General features: G+C 41.0%; 1 protein-coding gene and 1 pseudogene across 1 annotated transcript in view; one reads left to right on the forward strand and one right to left on the reverse strand.

Moving 5' to 3' along the window:
• Positions 1-4648, reverse strand: part of ank1a (ankyrin 1, erythrocytic a) — a 98708-nt gene extending 94060 nt beyond the window's left edge. Inside the window, exon 1 of the mRNA XM_061729180.1 lies at positions 4363-4648. Coding sequence (XP_061585164.1) covers positions 4363-4488 — 126 coding nt within the window. The 5' untranslated portion in view covers positions 4489-4648. The remainder of the gene's footprint in view (positions 1-4362) is intronic.
• Positions 4649-16031: 11383 nt separating this feature from the next.
• On the forward strand, positions 16032-17711 carry LOC133451264 (uncharacterized; annotated as a pseudogene).
• Positions 17712-21987: the final 4276 nt, after the last annotated feature.

Raw genomic sequence — 21987 nt, forward strand, 5'->3', positions numbered from 1 at the left:
AATCAATGTCCCCATCCTCTGCTGGAATGTCAGAGGACCTCAACAAATAATTTGTGTACACAATTGTTGACGTATGTCTAGACCATATCAGGAACATTGACTATTTTTACCTTTCACTTCTAATCAAACTAGAATTTCATGCTGAACATTTGACATAAAAGCAACAAAATGCCTACTTCAAAATTTTACCCCAAGAAAAATATGCAACAGAAATTGTATATGTGATCAGCAAATAATAATAAGAAAAATACCGTTGATCATAATAATCTGAGTTACAAGTAACCAGGGCAGATCAGCAGAGAAGTGCCAGTACAGGTTGTGATGAGCTTAGCCACTGCAGCAGCCTCTAATTCACTGCACCAAATGTGAACATGCAAACACACAGTCATACAGTATACCCAAAAACACGCCATCCACACTTACCCAGATCTACAATAACAATCATACATGTTAACACATGAACCTCAGTGATAACACTTTGCTGTTGGAGGATACGAGAGTTTGGAGGGCAGACAGCGACAAGGCTGGAATGCTGATCCACTGCTGCCTCTTCTGGTGTATGTGAAGATGAAGATTGAATACAGAGCTCTAAGACTGTACTTCTAGCATTGCACTGAAGGCACATCAGCTGCACGATCTTGCACCAATATTGCTTGTCAAGTAAGTTTGTGTAGGAGATTTATTCTCCTAAAAGCGCTTGATGAGCTGCTGATCATTGACAGTTAAAGTGATAGACAATATATAGACAGAACAGCCAAGTTGCTAACCAGCAGAGAACCAGCGCCACTGATGGGTCAATCCTTGACTAGCACAGTGCTTCTTTGTACTTTATCCCCCAAAAGTCACATGTATACAGTAATGCTGACCTTTTAGTAACACAATTTCATGCATACTAATGTCATTGTGATGATCCTGACATCCAGATACTGTACTTCAACTAATAAAGCTCTATTTATCTAAAACTGTTAATCCATGAAATTTGAAAGGAACATCAGATAGTTACAGCCTCTCAAATTGGAGACTGTACTCTTTTCTAGTTTTGCATTACAGAAAATCAAATCCCTTTGGAAACTCCCTTTGGAAGCAGTTGATTGGGAATAACAAAACATGAAGCACATTAATTTGGGCCAAAGGAAATTTTTAAATATATCTTAGTTGTTGATATTTTATTGACAAAAATATAAATAGAAAATAACAGTCAGATCAGTAGAGTAGGAACCAAATACATCATTAGTTGAAATTCATATGTAAGATACGTCCACATTAATTCCAGCATTTTGCAATGCTTTCTTTCCATAAAAAAAACTTTTGATTTAAATTGTGATCTTGACTGTAGATTGCATTGGTCCCTTTTTGTGGATATTTTAATGATTTATCCAGGAATATGAATAACCAGCATTTTAAAGCAAAAATGTAAAAGATTAAAACAATTCCGTGTTTTGGCAACAAAAATATTAATGATGTTATTAACCTTATTCATAATTGTATTTTCTCTTCCATGACAAGAACTTTTAAAATAAAATAAGATAATTGAGGCTTGTTTGTTTTATCTTTTTTTTAAATAAATCTTACAAAAATTATTCAGTGCCTGAAAAAAAAATGACATTCGTGGAGAATCCATAGGGTTCCTATTACTTCTACTACACACAGAAATACTGCTCTGAACACATAAACAAACCAAAATAACACCAAATATGGAAAAAAAAACTGTCAAATAAATGTCTAAAACCTTTCACTAGACACATTTTGCCCTGTTTGTTCTTTTAATCTGTCAGCCTGATATGAAACAACACAGCAAAGTGAAACTTCATACTTCATGGTCACAACCACCAGGTAATTCTTTACATATCAAAACGTCTTCAGATCTAGACACAAACGCACACGCAAAATGAGGGTAAAATAGGTGCTGACTGGAACAATAGGGCGTTGTTCACGTCCTGACAATGCTCATTTTTCAAGAGGAGCAAACTCATCAATAAAAGTAATTTGAGGACAACATTATCCACTGCTCAGCATCTGACCTGTACTGTATTTGCCACAACACCATGAAGCCAATTAAAATGGCACTTTCACCCTTTGATGACATATTGTTAGTTATATGACTCTGGACATTCATCAGTGCACACAGATTTATGTCCTCAAAGGGACAGGATAGTCATGCAAAACATATTTTAGCCACCAACAACAGAGAATAAATCAAATGAGCATGCCAAACTGTATTTCAAAGATACATACATATATATATCTATATATATATATATATATATATATATATATATATATATATATATATATATATATATATATATATATACACACACACACATATATATACATATATCTCAATAGAAAGAGATGTTTCCATTCAAAAGGCCCTGCTAGTATTACCTAGAAGCAACTGTCATGTCTCGGTGACCTCAGATTCAAACTCTCTTCCTTAATTGGACTTAAAATACAAAGAATTACCACTATAGTTGGGACCATTTCATTGTACAAGAGACGTAATGAGCAATAACGAAAAAAAGCGGAGTAATTTTTCACGCAATGATTCGAAACACATCGCTAATGTAGCATGAATTTGTGGGTAAATGAAGCTTTACAAATATCTGGTTTGCTGGCGACAAAAAAAGAAATATTTCTGAGTATTCATACATTTTATAACATTAAAATGTGTTCCCGTCACAGTGAAATTGTTGACTGTCAGTATTGTGATACTGAGGATTAACACACTGCTGAAGTGCAGATCGATGTGAAAAACAGCTACCCAAAAAACAGGTGGCGTTGAAATGGAAATTAAAAAAAAACCAGATAGTTGGGCAACATGGACACATAGTAAACCATCTAAGTTACATTTTTTGCAGTTATTTCAGCACATATAAAAACCGCATACATTAATTAGGAAACGAGGAGATAAAAAAGTAGGTTTCCTTCAGTATTAAGATCTGCTCCAGAAGCCAGGATTGCCTGTAAGCTGGTGGTAAAAAAGGAAGAAGAGGTAGGGAGGGAAGAGGAGGGGGGGGCGCTCAGGAAGCGTACTTGAAAGACTTAAGCTGCATTGTTACGTAAGCGATATGGGATCCTCTGAAATCATACACTTTCACTCAAAGTTGGACTCTATTCGCACCCTCCCAACTCTCATCCCAGCCTCATTCATACTGTCAGAGCTGCAGGCTCTTCCCTTCTTGGACCTCATTCTCAAACACACACAGAATGCACTTACACACATGCATAATGCACACGTACACAGTCGTCTCTGCTCTCGCAATCACCCTTTGATATTATTATGAAGCTAATTAAAGGCTGATATGGTCCATTTCTGAAAGAGCTGAGAGGTAAAAAATACAATGAGACTAACTTTGCAATCAATGACTCATGTCAATCATCACAGAGAGAGGGATGGCATGTGTCTGTGAAGAAAACATCTTAATAGAGATAGCTGGCAAGCACACCCCTACTAACAAAAATCCACCCAGGTGTATCTGTGTCGGAGCACCTCTTATTCTCTTCATGTTCCTTCTTTTCTCTCATTTCTTTTACTGATATATGCATAATAACCTCCGCATACTGGCCTATCAGCTCTGCCTCCCCTTTCTGGGAAAGAGGAAGCTGTACTGTGTTTCTGTCCATAACACTGTCTCTACTGCATCAGCATCAGATTGGTTTACAGCCATCCTGGCACAGAGCTGCCTCACAGGACGCCTGGACTCAGTTACCGAAGACCAATTTGCCACCAATCTGCAGATGACTCATTTTCATTAATGAGTTTGAGTGAAATGCGACAAGCAGTTAGAAGAATCAAGTAGAATGAATGATGCATCCCTGCAGCCTGTGAGAGATTTATTGTTTACAACAAACCTCCCCGGTTCATTTCTTTGCAGTCATTGCAATGCCTTTACAGAGGCAAATCAAATGCAAGATAAGATGTTCTTTTGCAAGCAAGCTTGCTGTCCTCATGGAAGATTAGTGCATACTGCAATGTGAAAACAAAGAAAAGAGAGAGGGAACGAGACAGAAGGGACAGAGACACAGTGAGAGAGAGTACTCCACTGCCTTATCAGAGGGCTCAGACAGGACAGTCAATAAAGCAGGTAGAGAGCAGTCCAGAGGAATAGGAAAGCATGCAGTGTGCAGTACCGTTTCCCTGTACCTGTATGCACATGACATACATGTGTGCCAAGGAGGCTGTGAACACACAGTGGAAATGTGCTCATGACCAGGTTTCCATGTGTGCCATGGCACCCCTGACATAGCATGACGGAGAAAGAAGGGGGGTCATCTAAATCTTCCTGCCACCCCTCCCTCCCCACTCTCATCACCCCACCCCTGGCTGCCCCCCCCCCCACCTGTCAATGGTCCCAGTACCTTGCGTTTTTTATCCCGTGAACGACTCCTCTTTTTGGCCCTCTCGTCCTCCTTCTCTTTGCGCTCCTGCTCTAACTGGGCTTCTAAATCCTTGTTCTTGCGGAGATGTTTGGCTGCTTGTGCCATAGCGTTGGTGGTGGGGGTCTCTGCGTTGTTGGTGTGTCCAGATCTTCCAACGGTGGTCTGCGGGGAGACAGAACTGGGACTTCTACCTGGTACAGGCGAACACTAGCGCTGCTGCTGCCGCTGCTGCCGCTGCTGCTGCTGCTGCTGCTGCGTGTTCCTCTGTGGACCTGCAGAGTCTATGAGCGTGCTCACCCTCTGCCTTCTCCTCCTCCTCCTCCTCTTCAGCAGTGCAGTCACACACACCGGCAATCTTCAGCCGTCTGCTGTGGGATGCTACTGCAGCGCAGCTCTCTTTCACTCTCTCCCTCCCTCTTGCTTCGATGCTACACTCTCCCCCTCTCTCACTTGCCTCGTTCAATCTTTTCCTCTGCTTTTCTCTCTGTTCTCTCACCTTCCCAGAGCAGAAGACAAAAGGGCAAATAACAGGGAACAAACAGCTATGCCTTCCCATATGTAATATATATATATATATATATATATATATATATATATATATAATGTTCCCCTTCTCTAGAATTCTCCCCCGTTCATTGCTTTATCGTGCTGTAAAACTGCTTCAACCCTTCCACTACCCTTTTCCTCAACAAAGATTGCAAAAGGATGAACCGACACTTGAGAAATAGCTTGAGCAGCTTTAACTCAAAGTCAGCTCTCCCTCCTCACACTGCATTGATTTTGTTTCCTTTTCCTGTATTTAATTTCTCAGTTTCTCATAAACCTGCTGTGTGTCCATCTGTGTAGAATCACTGGGGTACAAAGGGACTCCGTCATCGCTACAGCCAATGACACCATCACTCTCACACACACCAGGATAGCAGAAGAAATAACAACAACAACAAAAAAAAAAACTAAAACATGCATGAGGGGAGGAAAAGCTGCTACTCATTTACTCTCCCCCTCTCGCTAGCCTCCCTCCCCCTTCGCTACTGTCTGCAGCAGACAGGATTGGTACCCATGCAAAGATGTTGGTGCAGTGTGCTTGTGCATGGACTGGGGCTGAGAGCGATAACTGGCTATTCCATATCACTCCCTGGCTGTCAGTTGGAAACTATAATCAAACGCCTTGTTTCACTGATTTCTGCAGGACCCTGTTTTTTTTCCTCCAATAACTTGTTATAGTTTTACATTGAATATATATATATATATATATATATATATATATATATATATATATATATATATATATATATAGATATATAGTACAGTAGTAACGGTGGACTGTATATTGCTTATGTCTAGTGTACAGAAAAACAAGTGCACAGGAAAAGAGGTGCTAATGGAGTCGGCACCTGTTTACTGGTATTACTCTGCCTCTCTTGGTCTTTCCATGTCCCTCCCCTCTCCTCCCTCATTCTCCTCCTGCTGAAACTGCTGATGCAGCCAAAAAAGATCCTTTAACATCCTTCTTTGCCTGGCTCACTATACGCCACATGTTCATTTCACGAACTGATCCTATTGAGAAACACACACATACTCATGTCATCCACGCACATACCAGCAGTTGTACCTCAGCTCCGTCAACACAGACATACATATACAGAAAGACAGACAGTAGGTGAATTACAGCTACTTTACTGCCTTCCATTAGTCATTTTAAGGGAGTTGAAAAGAAAATGTGCACTAACAAAAATATTATTAGTTACTTATTTCCATCCCAATTTCATTTCCTACCATAGTAAGGCAAGGCAAGTTTTTTTATATAGCACCATTCAATAATAGAGTGATTCAAAGTGCTTTAAGTGTTAGTAAAAGAAAACTAAAGAAAGCTAAACTGCCCTATCTAATTAAAATGTATTTTTCAGGAATAAAATAGGATTCATCTTCGTTTTAAAGTGGCAGACATAAGATTGCTGTTTTTGTTTTGTTAAAGCTATTACTTCTAAATTTCACTCCTTATCAGCCTCATGTCCAGAACTACTTTTCTTCTGCTCTACTGTCAAGGCTTTCCCTGATCAGATAGCAGCCCTCTCTATACTGCGGCATACTAATGAAAAAGAGTGGTGATATTGCCTTCTGTCTGCAATGCTGCCACACAAATCACTTGCTCAGGTGGCCTTGCTATGGCACAAACCAACACAAATAGTGATGGGCTGACAGCTCTGCCCATTCATCACACTACTTAAGCCCTGGGGAATGTGTCAAAATAAATTACCGGCAGGAACTACCTGCATGGTAATCAGGAGTGGGGCTGCATGATATTAGGTAAACATGCAATGTGAGATATCATTGATGAATATTGCAATAACAACATGGCTTGCAGCACATGTGTGGCTAGCAACAAAAAAGAAACCCTTCAGTAGATGGTGTTTTTTTGTTGTTTGTTTATGGTGTGTTATTCTGCTTTACTGCTAACATTAACCCCAAGCAGTAAATAGTCTATACAGATAATGAAAAAGAAATTGAAGCATTATTACTCTTCCAACAACATAATTTTATAGAAACTCTAAAATGCACCCTGGCAACATTTTCTACAATAGAAACAAAGTAACCTATCATGGCAATACTGCCTCTAAATCATTTCAGCCAAACGTTTTTATATCACCCTTACATTTTTGAAAATCCAAAAAAAGCATCATGTAGGCTACTGGATTCTTGACAAGGTTGGGATGTGAGGGTGTTGCACTATTAAGGGGGAATTTAAATTCTAAACATAAAAACAAAAAGATTATTTAACATGCATAAATAATTTTGTTGTTTTTTGTTGGGGGGTTTTTTTAGGGGGGGGGGGGGTAAAGTACTTTGTATTTGCTGGGGGTTTTTTAATCTTACTTTTTTTTTTACTTGTTCTTTTTTTGACATTGCCCTCACTCTGCTCCTTCCCTTGGTGTCTCATGGTGTGCACAGCCCTCTCCGCGTCCTTTCAGTCACCTGTATCAAAATCAAGCATTGGAGAAAGGCCACTCCAGGACAGTGAGGTGTTATCTAATTGGCCAAATATTTTATTGGCCTTCAGATCATGATTGATCGTGATTTTATTGCAGCGAAAGCAATTTTGTCATTAATTATATTGCACATCTAGTGTTGATATTATGTTTCCAATATTGTCTACAGCCATAATAGTATTTTTGCTTGCCTGACTTATTTTTTCTAATTACACGGTTGAGATAGTGGAGGGGTAGTTTTGCAATGGATTTAAATACAACTACTTAAAGAGCTTTTTGGTAGTGAGTAGCTCTTAAAAATTGATGGGATTTTTTTTAATTTTTTTCTCACTGGGATCTACATTGGTTTTCTCTACAAAAAGGTGCAAACAAAACCACAGTTTTATCTGAGCACTGTTTGGATTTACAGCTTTATAAATCAACAATATTAATGTCAATACTGGAAAAACAAACAAAAATTAGGAAAAAAAAAAGACGTTTTTTCTGAGTATAAATCATAAAGGTTAGATTAGATAACAGACTACACACATGGACAAATGTGTACAGTACCCTTCCGTCAAAGAAAGAAAAACAGAATGATTCACTTTCTGAAACACTTTCTGAAACTCAGATGAGACAGGTGTATGGTCCACTCCTCATATGCAAACTGCTCCAGCCGTCTCAGGTTTAAAGAGTTTCTTCTCCAGGCTGCATGCATGATTCACCTCTTTTCGCAGATGTTTAATAGGATTTAGATCAGGGCTGATACAAGGTCACCATTGTTTTGTTCTGAGTCATTCTCTGAGTTTTTAACCGAGTTTCAGGTCATTGTCCTGGTGGAGGACTCATGACCTGCAACTGAAACAAAGCTTTCTGATACTGGCCAGCACATTTCACTCAAGAATGCCTTGATCATTTTGACAATTCATTCTACCCTGCAAAAATTAAAGAAACCCTGTTCAACACACAGCACCTTGACTTGTAATTCACCTTGAATCTCTTTGGAAGTTTTTTTTCGGGTCTTTGGTTACCATTTAGTTTAGTTTGTCGTCAGTTTTCCTCTTTCAAACAGGGAGGTTGGCAACGATCACATTGACTTTACACATTTGAATGAAATTTACTACTGCAGTCACATCAACCTGCTTAGAAAAGGTCTTATAGCTTTTGCCTTTAACATGCTTCTATAATTTTCTTTCTTATCTCCTCAGACAACTCTTTGCTTTTTCTGTCAATGTTCAGTGTGGTAAACACCCTGACACCAAACAGCAAAGTGATTACTTTTCACCCTTTAAATAAGCAGACTGACTGATTGCACAATTGAAGACATCTGCAATGTTAATTGGAGGAACCAAGTTAGCTTAACGTGTCACTTTTCTAGGGTTACCGACTAATCTGTCCAGCCAGTGTCATAAATTGACAAAAAAGTCACAAATCCCAGCAATGACAGATTACTGTGCTCTTAAAACTATAATTATGAGTCTAATACTCAGTTTTTAAGTTGTGCTGTTCACACCGAATGACTGATGAGTGATAAAATGATAAACAATCTAGCAACAACTCCCCAAACTGTTCTCCAAATCCCATTTTGGCCAGCAAGACAAACACAGACAATGAAGCATAACCATGAACCGAGGGGTGAAAGCTGTTTGTGGATTATTTGGTAAGAATACAAATGGAAAAAAGAAAAGACAAAGAACCTGAGCAAAGGAATTGATTAGCACACACTACAGCTTGGACTGTCTGTGTACAGTCCTTGTTCAAGGTGAGTAAAAAAAAATATTTTACGATGAAACAGTAGCTGCCTACTCGTATTATGATAAGGCATATTGTGTCTCATCGAATGCTTACAGTCCATCTACCTACTTCACAGGTTAAACAAAAGGGAATGTTCCTCTCCTTGTCTCTGTCCTCTTCTGTTTGTAAATACAGTACCTGTCTGTCCCACATTTAAATGTTTCCTTTTATTCCAACACAACTTGTTTCACATTCATTCGCATACACTACACACTACATACACTAAACTGCACCCATCACTGTCTCTTCTTTCCTGCTCTTTCATGTCCCACTCGTTCTTGTTCTTTTGGGTCTCACTGTCATCTTAGTCCTCTTTGGCAGATTTTTTTTTTTTTCTAGGGGTCATTATATATGGTAGAGTGTCAAGAGGGATGGTGAAGGAAACACACTCTGACACATACCCATGAACAAAAAAAAAGCTCTCTGTTACAAGATTAAAATGCATATATATGTGGCTTTTAGGTTTTGCCATTAACCATTACCGGTAATATATATGCAGACAAAGGGGGAGAATGTAAAAGAATTACTTGACAGGTTTCCCTTGCTCTCAATGGCTTGAATGGGAGTTGGCACTAGGCACGTTTCCATTACCACTACATGTGCGCAAAACCAAATATAAAAAAAGAAACCCTATAATGGAAATGCGATTAATTCAAAAAAACTCCCAAATATTGAAGAAACCTTTTTTCGTTTCCAGGATGTGGTTTTTCAGGCAATTTGATAGTCCACTTACTTGCAAAAGTGTAATGGAAATGCTTTTTCCACATCTCTGGCAGCGCTGGATGTAAGGTAGACGGTCAATCTAAAGTAATCAAAATCTAGTTTCCAGCTGTTGGCCTCATTAATACAATGTTGTTGTGCTTTAACACTACTTAATTATACATTACAGATGCGTTGCCTCTGAATAATGATTTTCTAAACAGCAGTAACTGCAATCGCAATCATTTGTCAAAGACTAAATTTGTTTTAGTCCATTTTCTTCAAGATTGACATTTTCTTTTTTGTTGTTTTGAAGAGAATTCTGCCAGGACAAGATATGGAGAGTTACAAGAATTATGCTTATTTGAAAAACAGCAATCAATGGAAACAATGCAACACTACCTTTTGGTGTTTCCAAGTGCACCCAGACAATAAGTTCTGATACCCTGGGGTGCCTTGCCTGGGACACAAAGGGACAGGTTGTATGGACCTGGGGGGAGAAGGAAACACACAGCTACTGCCCGAGCTCTCTTCAGTGTGACGGCCAGCACCCGCCAGCACATTAACCGCTCTGCTGCTCTTCTAAAAACAGTGGATGGGACACGACAGAGCCACACACACACACAAACACTATTACACTAACTCACCAATGTGTATTCAACACACAAAAGCATACTGTACATAAACTGGCACTACAGGTAATCTGTCATGTAACTGTCCAAGTCCACCTTGCGCAGTCTAAAGTCCCAACTCAAAGCTTGAACAGAAATTGTTATCTAGAAGCAGGTGAATCATAAAAAGCATTTAAAGTAAGTCAAAGAATGTCCGACAAGTGAGCAATCAATGTTGAAGATCAGGGTCAATTTAAAGCTAATTTACACTGCAAGTTAAACTCTTGGGACAATATTCTCATTTCCTGTCCTAATTTAATCATTCTTCTCATTGTGGACAAGTCACAAGGAAGCACAGGTCTATTTGTCTGACAAACACTTCATTAGATCAGAGATTGTCATAACGACACGCAAGCTAATGTATTTATTGCATCGGTAATATCAACTCATCAGCAGCAGCAGCACATGCACAGGCACAGTAAAGTGTGCTACAGCTTTTCACTGAGCTCCTCGTGTTGAATCCACCTCAACATTTCTAATACGGGGAGTCTCCAGTGTGTTCGCTGGCAGAGATCCACAGCCTACAGTGAGATACAGTATTCTGCAAACTCGTGCCATCCTCTGCACCATCAACTGAGGCGTATAGGAGAGTTATTTTGGCTTCAGCGTTAGTCACTATGAGCCAAAATAAGACAAGGAGATGAACTAAAGTCTCTGCTGTATTTGTGCTATCATAATATTTTCCCAAAATGCACATTCATCTTTCTTAACAAACTCAATCAGAAGAAGAGTATTACTTCCTTTATGTGAAATGATGGTTGGTTGTCAAAAAGAAAATAAAAAAGTGAAAAAAAAGTAAGGCCACAAAACCAAAGCCAGATAGCACCCTCTACTGATAGAAGGGTGATACTGCAACCAAGAGGGGCAGGGAAAAAAACAGGGAAAAAACATGAAAAAAACGATTTATATTCTAAAATGAAAGACGATAATAAATTGATACTAAATCTAATTTAGATGGTTTTAGCTTGATAACAAAAACTAGAATAATTAACAGTTAAAAGAAGAATTTTTCATGAAATATTAAAGGGCAAAAATAATGCAGTAGTTGAGGTAAAAACAACAAGTATGGCTAAGCCCAGAGGAATCCATAAAACTGATAACACCGTGGATCAACACGCCCCTTGTGGATGACAATTTAGTGAGAACATTTGACACCCAGTAGAGCTCAACACTCAGAGCAGTAGAGCTCAGAGCAGTGGACTGAACAGCTCACAGCTCAGTCTGTTTAGAGAGAATCACATTCATACCACAGGTCCAATCCACACGATGAAACAACTGCAGGAGAACACGAACAACAACTTCATATGTTACCAGTGTTGACTGTATTTTTATTCCTTTTACAAACCCTCATTTAACCAGGAAGCTCTCAAGAGTCCTGAGATTTAAAATATCTTTTGCAAGAGAAGTTTAGATGAATCAACAATACAAACACTCATAGCAATGTATACAAAGCAAGGGTATACTGTGTATGTACATAAAGTAGACATGAAGTAGAGAATACTGTCGAAATATTATAAACATGAAAATAGAATACAAGCAGCTGAGTCTTAGCAGAGGCAGCATCACGATTTCTCAAATTGAGACAGACCTTTGCTACAAATAGCTACAAATAATACGTCTTTGCAGACAAAGATTTATTACTTTATGAAGGCTGTTTCATAAAGCAGACTAAGAACAGGGTTTTGAATGAAGATGTGCCAATTTTTTTTTGTTTTTCTCCCCAAATAATTAACCCCCCTAATGGACCTATAAAATATAAAAAATGACTTATCAAGGTTTTAAGATCTTTGATAAAACCCTGTTCTCTGTGGAAGGATGGCATGAACTGCATGTGAGCATTAAAATGCAACATAAAACTTGTTTTTTTTAATTACAAGTTTAGTCTGAAAGCCTGAATAGCAGTGACAGAACATGATGTTTATCCTTAGGTTCCATTCATGCATTTGGTTTTAAATCACAAAAGGTGCACTGGTTTTACTACAAACTAGTTGTAACTGACAGCTGAGTCTGAATATAAACACAAAGATCAGACTGGTCACTCAATGAGCAGAAAATTGTATTGATAAACACTATATAAACAATTACATATGCAGGATATTCATGAAGTAAAGATGAGAAGCAAATTATCTGGTATACTATGTATCATAAATAGAATAACACAATATGGGAGAGGATTTATTCACTAACGCAAACATGAAAAAATCATAAACAACTATCAATAATTAAGATGTTGGTATGGTTTCATCATTAAGGCCGTAATCTGTTTGATAACAAATATCCATTAAATAAATGAGAAATCACAAAATATACTTTCAGAAAAGACTGACATGAAACAAAATGCTCGTTTTTTTACATTCATTTATAAATTGATAAATTGATTGCTGCTGAATATTCTGTTGGATATTCTGCTGTCCTGACATTTGGTTTTTGGAGCATGAGGGGAAGATAGTGTTGGTACATTTGAGACCTCTCTTTCCCTCTTATAGACATCGACACACAAACACACACTCCCTCTCTCCCTCCCTACTGGATTTCCACCAGCAGAGATAGCACTGATTGGGAAAGCCATATGGCAGGTAACAAACCAAGGGCAGGCTTCTTGACAACACTGTGCTGTGGCTCGGGCACCTTGCCACGTCATCTGAAGGGCTTATCTAACTTGGCTCTGCATTCTGGGGAAGTATGTAGATCAGAGATACGCGTAATATGCCATAAGAGTTAGAGACACTGCATCACCAGCTCACAGAGGATCTAAGTAATGAGTATCACCATCACAGCAGCCGCGAAAGCAGTGGGTTTAGGCTGACTGACAATCACTGTATTAATGCATTGTAGCTCTATCAAAATGCAACATAGTAGTAAGAAACAGAGCTTTGCTCTCTCTTGGCTTTATGAGGCTGTCTGATGATTGTAAGAAGTACATAATGGTCTCTATGGTTTTACTGCACATGGAAAGTCTCTTGATTGGAGTATAAAAATAGCCTTGAGTGAAATCTTTTGTTATGTGAAAAATGTAGGGGAAACCCTGACAGCACATCAGACTTAGCCTTGTATAGTCTGTGCCTGTGGTTTAGCAGAAGCTGAGTGAAAGCCGCATGAAATTAATTTCACTGAAAATAATGTGAGTCATAAATCAGGAGAGCTGTGGCACTGTTTATTTTCCACAATGTCTCATCAGTCACTGGTTAACACCTCACCTAAACCTTAATTATGAAGGGAAAAAGGCGTTCGAAAACGGACTTTTAGCATCTAAGCAGTGACTAAATACTGTGAAGATGAAGACTGCAGTGTGTAAGGTACTCAAGGGTAGGAATCAGGGATACTTATAAAGTAAACTTCTGCCATCTAGTGGTGTCATAGTAAATATGAAGTATGAATACAGCAATTCTGAGTGATGCTGTCTGAAAATTCCTGATTTTGATATGTTAAATGCCAAAAGATTCATGTAATTTCTTCTTTTCTTACGTTTACTGATACATTCATGAAATATCTGTGACATGCTTTTGGCCAAAATACCACAGACTCTCTATTTATTAATACAAGAACACACACTGTTTCACACAGAAAACACTGTGCTTGGTTTAATGGGTTGTAGTGAGCCACTCAACTCTAATTCACTCATATGTCTCTTATTTGACATCTGTCCTACAATTAGAATCTGCCAGTTTTATTCACAAAAACTGTGCATTTCGCGTAACTGTACATTTCATTTGTTTCATTTGTTGACCATGGACAGCTGGTAGTACCAATTCTTTCAAAAGTATCCTTTTTTTCATGACTCACTGCAAATAAGAGTGCTGAAGTGACAAAATCTTCAGCTGGTGACTAATACGCCTGTCAAAAATCACAATGTAATTCCTCGGTTACATGGACTTGACAAACCCTAACCAGTTCAATCTTGTGTGTTCTGTATACATTTTTTACCTTGCCTGCACACATATTAATGATTGATACCATGCCGGTAAAAACCAAAGGCATATATATGTGCATTATTACTATATTTAATATATATACATATATATATATATATGCATACATACGCATACACATACATAAATATACACATACATATACACATACAAACCCAGTGATTTATTTTTTTTTATTTTTTATTTTTTTGGGGAGGTGGTGGTGACATCCACTGCTAATCCAGGAAGCAAGAACACACGGAGGCACACGTCAAGCACTGGAAATCTGCAACAAAAACCACAAACAAAACACAAAACCGACACGGAGCCGACCAAAACACGAGCAGAAATCGACCCAAATCACGAGATCTGATCACAGTCTGAGCTAAGCTACCGCGACTAACCCCAAAAACTACAGAGCAAGCATGCAGGTGAACAAGCCAGTGTCTATGTCTATGTGTGTGTGCGTGTATGTATATGATCATGTGTGTGTGTGTGTGTGTGTGTGTGTGTGTGTGTGTGTGTGTGTGTGTGTGTGTGTGTGTATATGTATGTGTGGCTAAATGTGTCTGTGTGTTTGTATGCATATGTGTGGCTATGTGTGTGTATGTGTGCATGCATGAATGTATGAATATGTATATATGTGTATGTGTGCGTGAGTGTGTATATGTCTATGTGGCTATGTGTATGTATGTGTGTGGGTGTGAGTGTGTGTGTGTGTGTGTGTGTGTGTGTGTGTGTGTGTGTGTGTGTGTGTGTGTGTGTGTGTGTGTGTGTGTGTGTGTGTGTGTGTGTGTGTGTGTGTGTGTGTGTGAAATAATCCTATTCTGTCCAATTCTGTTTACATTTTTAAAGCCAAATAACTATTGCTTTTATGGGCAGCTGTTGTGTTTTACTGTTATCTGTAAATTCATAATTGCAATGATGGAAATTTTATCATTTAGTGTATGATGGTGCATTCAAGACAAATGAGAAATCGGAAGTTCCAGCAACTTGTGACTTGTTTAAGAACATAAACTAAATAAATAAATAATTACATCTTCATTAAAAACAATGAAATTACTGTTGTTTTTTTATATATTTATTATTTGTTTTTTATTTCAATCAACTGAATAATTGGAGCTTAACCAGCGAATTTCGGGAGCAGGACCACGCCTCAACCACGCCTCCTCCGGCACCACGCCTCTTCCGGCAAACCTTCAAATACTAACCAAAAACCTCAGTTCCTCTTCGCTCTCGTTCTCTGCACGCTGGCTCTCGGGCAGCACGTCAACGCTACTACACACTCTCGTATCTCGAAAACAGTTACTCACCCATTCGCCTTCGGACGACGATCGGCTTGCAGGGGATCATCAGCAAACACCAGCTGATTGGGATCCGGAGGAGGAAAACTCTTCAGCCGTCGCCGTGCCTGAACCTCAACTGCACATGAGCGGTCCTTCACCTTAAGCCGTCCGTGTGGAAACATAAACAATTCCATCGTTACACGGCCCACCTCCAGCAACTACAACAGCTAACTTTGGCCGGGGTTGCTAGCACCGGGATGCTAGCTCCCAGCCCACCTCCAGCAATTACAGCAGCTAGATCCGGCCAGGGTTGCTAGCACCGGGATGCTAGCTCCCCCCCCAGCCCTCCTCCGGAACCTACAACAGCTAACTCAGGTCTCCAACTCCTTCTCCCACGAGGTTAACTCAAGCTCCGCGCCATCGTCCCGACGACACAGGCTGCGCAACGCGCCGGATGTCCCAGCGTCATCACGCTCAGGCGAGAAACCCCGACGGCCGGCCTTCAGCAAATATCTCGGACTGGACCGTCGCCACCCTCCAGAAAACACTCCGGGATTAAAGATTCCCCTTTCACCGCACGGATAACAAAGCAAAACTTTTCAACCACCTCATGTCAGCCTGCCATGCCAACAGCTCCGCGGACACCAGTTCACTTCCGGATGACGTCATCACGCCAACTCCGACGGCGCGCTGTGACGTCAACGCCCCCATTAAAGGGCCACTCCAACTAAACCCTCCGGTTCAAAAGCAAAAAAACAATAAACGGAAGCAAGGTCAAAAAATAGCCATCGGAACAAGAGCAGGAGCACACAGCCTCATAATTCCTGGAACTTCCACCTCCCATCCGGATTTCCACCCACACCAGCAGTCTCCTCCCTCCCTCCCCAAGGTCCCTGGCACCGGGATGCCACTACAGCAGCTAGATCCGGCTGGGGTTTCTGGCACCGGGATGCCACTGCCCCCCTAAGCCCACCTCCACCAACTTACAGCAGCTAGATCCGGCTGGGGTTTCTGGCACCGGGATGCCACTGCCCCCCTCAGCCCACCTCCACCAACTACAGCAGCTAGATCCGGCCGGGGTTTCTGGCACCGGGATGCCACTGCCCCCCTCAGCCCACCTCCAGCACCTAATCCACCTCCAGCACCTACAACAGCTAACTTCAGCCGGGGTTACTGGCACCGGGATGCCACTGCCCCCCTCAGCCACCTCCACCAACTACAGCCGCTAGATCCGGCCAGGGTTTCTGGCACCCTCTCTCATCGCCACCCGCTTCCGGCCTGGTGTACTTCAGCGTCCGCTGGCGAGGTGCATACTACTTGCAGTCAGGCTCACCTTCGGGCTGCAAGAGCAGCCCCTAACTTTTCGACACCATCAGAGGTCCTCTCCAACAACCACGGCATTCCTTCCTCATCCATCTCTTGAATGATTTCCTCATCGTTACCCCTCTCTCATCGCCACCTGTTTCCGGCCTGGTCACCCTGACTTCCGTTTTCTCCGAACTCGGGGTTCCATTGTCCGCTGAGAAAATGGTGGGCCCCTCCACCTCCCTCAAATTCCTTGGTATCACTCTCGATACGGATCTATTTCAGGCATCTCTTCTAACCGAAAAGCTCAACCTTATCGGTCTTCTTATTTCCTCTTAGCCCCAGGCTGCACCAAATGCCAACTCCTCTACCTCCTGGGCCACCTCAATTTTGCCATGCGCATTATTCCCCAAGGGCGGGCCTTCATCTCCCACTTGCCGTCCATCGCTTCCGCCGTTCCATCTCTCTTGTCTCCCATCTCCCCAGGCAACTCGAGCCGTGCCAAGCTTCGTTGTGGCTCAACCTCCTTTCCACCTGGAAGGGGATCACTTTCTTCATGATGACCAACTGGCTCACCCCCACGACATCAATCTATACACTGATGCTGCTCCTTCAATCGGTTTTGGGGGCTTTTACGATGGCAGATGGTTCGCAGCAGCATGGCCCTCAGAGCGTGCAAACGAATCGACCGAACCATAGATCATCATCGTCATTGCCATCATCATTGCCAACATCATTGGCATCGTCATTGGCATCGTCATCGGCATCGTTATGGTCATCGTTATGGTCATCATTATCGTCATCGTTATCGTCATCGTTATCGCCTTCGTCTTCGCCATCATCATGGCCATCGTCATCGCCTTCGTCATCGCCATCATCGTCATCGCCATCATCATTCATCGCCATCATCATCGGCATCGTCTTCGCCACCATCATCGCCATCATCTTCATATCGATAAGTATCGTCATAATTAATAAAGGACGCTCCAACTCCACATCCATCATGCCGTTCATGCGCCGTCTAGTCTGGCACTCAGCCATACATCAATTTATCCTCCGTGCAGCACATGTCCCCGGTCACTCCACCACCATCACCGACTCTCTTTCTCGTTTCTCATCCCCGAAGACCAATCACCCCCTGAATACTTCGAGACCCTGGCCAACCACTTGTCTTTCCGGAAAACACAGAGCACATCTTCGACAGATCCTTTGCGTCCGAGTCAGGACAGCCGTCACCAGTTTCTGGTTTCACCATCGCTTCCGTCATATACTCTCCTTATCTGGCATCTCTCCAACGCACTACTCCGGTAACTCCTTAGGATCGGAGCCGCCACTTCAGCCTCCCGCCACGTATCCCAGAGCACCTCATACAGCTCATAGGCCGATGGTCCTCCCAAACTATCATCGCTACATTCGCTCAGATCTTAGCGACCTCAGATCCGCTCAGTCTCATCTCCTTAAATAATCCACGGTTTTGGGGGTTCGTCGTTGCCCGGGCGCTGCGGCGGATTCCCTACCAGCTTCCCCACAACGCTTCGACCGATCCATAGATCATCATCATCGTCATTGTCATCGCCATTATCATCACCATCGTCATCGTCATCGTTATCATCTTCGTATCAATAAATCATTTAAACGTATCCTGTTGATGGCGTGGTCCTTGCTAGTGAAATTCTCATAAAAGTGTTTTATTGTTATTTTAATTTTTTTTTACAGTTACATTACAACTACATATTACAGGTAAGGTGTTTATGTGAGTTGTTTCTAGAATATTCATTTCAGGTTTAAATATTTAGAAGCATAGTTTGATTAATGGCACATCCCTGTACCTTGCATCCACACTTGTGGGAATAGAGGCCGCTATTTTGATGCTTTCTAAGCTACGGCCTAAATGTTTGGCAGCTTTTATTAGGCTATGCACACTCTTGTTACGGGGATGTATTTCTCAGTAGAGGTGTACTAATCAGCAAAGCACCTCCACCTTCCTTCCTTAATACACTGTAATCTAACCAAACAAGTTCCTTGGAGTTATGATATACTGACTATTGTGTTTAGTTCCCAAGTTGTAAAAACTTCAATTACTGCTTCTTATGGTCATGCTTTTTTTATTGTACTTGTTTTCACCCTTAATAATTTTACATCTGCCACATCTAGAGTCAAACAGGACATTATGATGATCAAATGTTTGGAATAATGTAACTAGGATAACATAATAAAGTAAACATAATTTATTCTAATGCTATTATTGCTTTCTTCCTATTTGTGATCCAACACCCCACTCGAGTCAACCATGAACTCTGTATAGTTCTGCAGACTTAGCCTGGCAGAAATGTTTTCATACAATAGGACAATGAGCCCAAACCAGCAAAACTGCAGCAAACTCATTATGCAAGTCTGTGGTTTCCAGAGGCGGCACAAATGCTGCTAAATATATCGCGAGTAACTTTGTTAAACTTTTAAGTAGCCTTACAAAGAGCAAGAGGAGTTCATTAAGCCAAACGGGAAGAGCGATGAACCACAGAAGCACACTCGTTTTTAGAAATGAGAGAATTTCTTCAGAGAAATCCAGAGAGCTAGGAATAATCCCAAAAACACAGAATTAATTGTCTTGGATGACCAGCTCCTGTTGGTGGCTGAAACTGTCGGACTTCACTGCTTAATTGAACATTTGGAGGTGTGGTACAGTTTACAAGGTCTGAAAAAGATCTCAGAAACTGCTTTCACCAAACTGTATGACAAAAAGACTGATCATATTCATGTGAAATAAAAGAGATACAGCCAATCAGCTTGATGATGGACGTCTGGACCTTTGATGCATATCCCACGTCTCCGTTAAAGTTGGTTGACACACTTAATGGAGATAATGTCACCATCAAACTTTTCTTGTATACAAATGGGTTTTGTGTATCACATAGAGGCAAATCAATAGCCATAGCAATTGAGGGGATGGTGGCACATCTTAGATTCTTTAGAAATAATTTAACCTGAGCAAGGCCATACAACAGCAACAATCACATAAGGTTAGTACTAAATATTAATTAATTTATAAGTCATTTATATTGGGTCCATTACGAATGGTAAGAGGATCGGACAGCAGCTCAGCATGTTAGTAAATATCCTACAGAGACATCTAAATAGACAGGCGGAGGTAAACACTGGGATAGTCAGAAGGTGGGACTGCATGCGGCTCTGGAAGACATAGTAATGTCTGACAGCAAAAGACCCATGCTCCAAATCTACATGCGGTAAGTAAACCTGCACTTATAGAGCAGAGAGGTTTATTAAGAACATAAGCCACTATCAGGTCTTGTGGAAAACACAGAAAATGGCCTTTTAATACAAGTAACAGAATTTTATATTGGATTATAAAATTTACCAGGAGCCAGTGGAGGGAAAATAACACAGGAGACACATGATCTCTCCTGGTGATTGCTGCCAGCTCTCAATTGGCTGCATTTTGGCCCAGCTAATCTGTTCCTTGGTCATTTGGGACCTAAAACAATAAGCACAGTTTTTTCTGAATTTAAAAGCAAAATGTTTCCGGACATCCAGGCCTTAATGACATGCCTGAACTTTAGCTTACTGTTCTGTTATTGTCACAACCTGCACTATGCTTGCCCAGTCACTCATTCATTCATTGACTCTGCCACGCCCACACTCCACTCCACCCTCTGCAATCAGGACTGATCACTCACACCTGCTACTCACCTGCACACACCTGCCGCCCATTAACTCTAACCACTATTTAGTGGTTTAGTTACTATCCTGTTCCACTCAGTCTCATTGCCAGATTGTTCTTAGCCATCTTGATGCAAGACTCTCCAGCGTTCTCCGTTCTGACTTCCCGTTGCCGACCCTGCCTGTTTTTGGACTCTACCTTGTCTCCTGTACCCGACCTTGTCTTCCGAACCTTACACTGATTATTGCCAGCTCCTTGTCCTGTATCCCTGTCTGCTCTTCGCCTCTGTTGTGGTAAATAAAGTGAACCAGACAAGCGACCACTGTGTGTTGCATTTGGGTTCTCTGCTGGGTTATGCCTAGTTTCACAGCTGCATATCATCAGCATAGCAATAAAAATGTATGCCATGGTTTTGATTAATACTTCCCAAGAGCTACATGTATAAACTGAACAGGATTGGTCCGAGGACTGAACCCTGTGGGACACTAGGGGTGCAAAGATTACTCAACGTTGTCAAGAAAAATTAATAATAAAAATAGTCGCGGACAAGTTTAATTGGCTATTGTTTGCAAAAAAAACATTTCATATTTCACAAACAAGCCCAAAAATACATTTGTGATCTTTTAACCCCTTATTTCTCAGCTCTTTCACTTCAGTCCTCAGATCAGACCTTTTTATCCGTTCCAAGAACATATTTGGAGGAGTGGCAGCCTAGTGGTTGCAGAAGTGCGCTGGAGTCTGGAGGACCCAGGTTCAAGCCTCCAGATTGCAACCAAGGTGAACCATCCTGGGCCCCTGAGCAAGGCCCTCAACCCCAACCGCTCCCCAGGTGCTGTCCAAATGGCAGCCCACTGCGATCAAGCTTTCCAATCCATCCAGTCCTCGACTATGGAACGCTCTACCTCCTGTTCTGCGTCTGGCCAATAGTTTTGACTCATTTAAAAAAAAGCTGAAGACATTTTTATTGAAAGAAACTTTTAGTTAACTGGCAACATTTTAGTTTACTCCGCATTCTATTGTAAATCACTTTGTAATTTTTGTTTGCGAAAGGCACTATAGAAATTAAGATGGATTGATTGATGTGATTGATTCAACTGATGGAGGCATCACCCACCTTATCTCTGATGAGAATTGCATATGTGCAATAGCGCAATACTGTTAAGCCACTATTGTCACCAAATGTGTTTTTCAACAGTTAAGAATCTCCCTCCCTCCCTATCTCTGCTGAGACTTGCACATGTGCGACTGGTAGAATGACTGTGCACAATAATTTATAGATGTAAAGGAAAGAGTCTT

The sequence above is a fragment of the Cololabis saira genome, chromosome 9 (assembly GCF_033807715.1).
Source record: "Cololabis saira isolate AMF1-May2022 chromosome 9, fColSai1.1, whole genome shotgun sequence".
Lineage (NCBI taxonomy): Eukaryota > Metazoa > Chordata > Actinopteri > Beloniformes > Belonidae > Cololabis > Cololabis saira.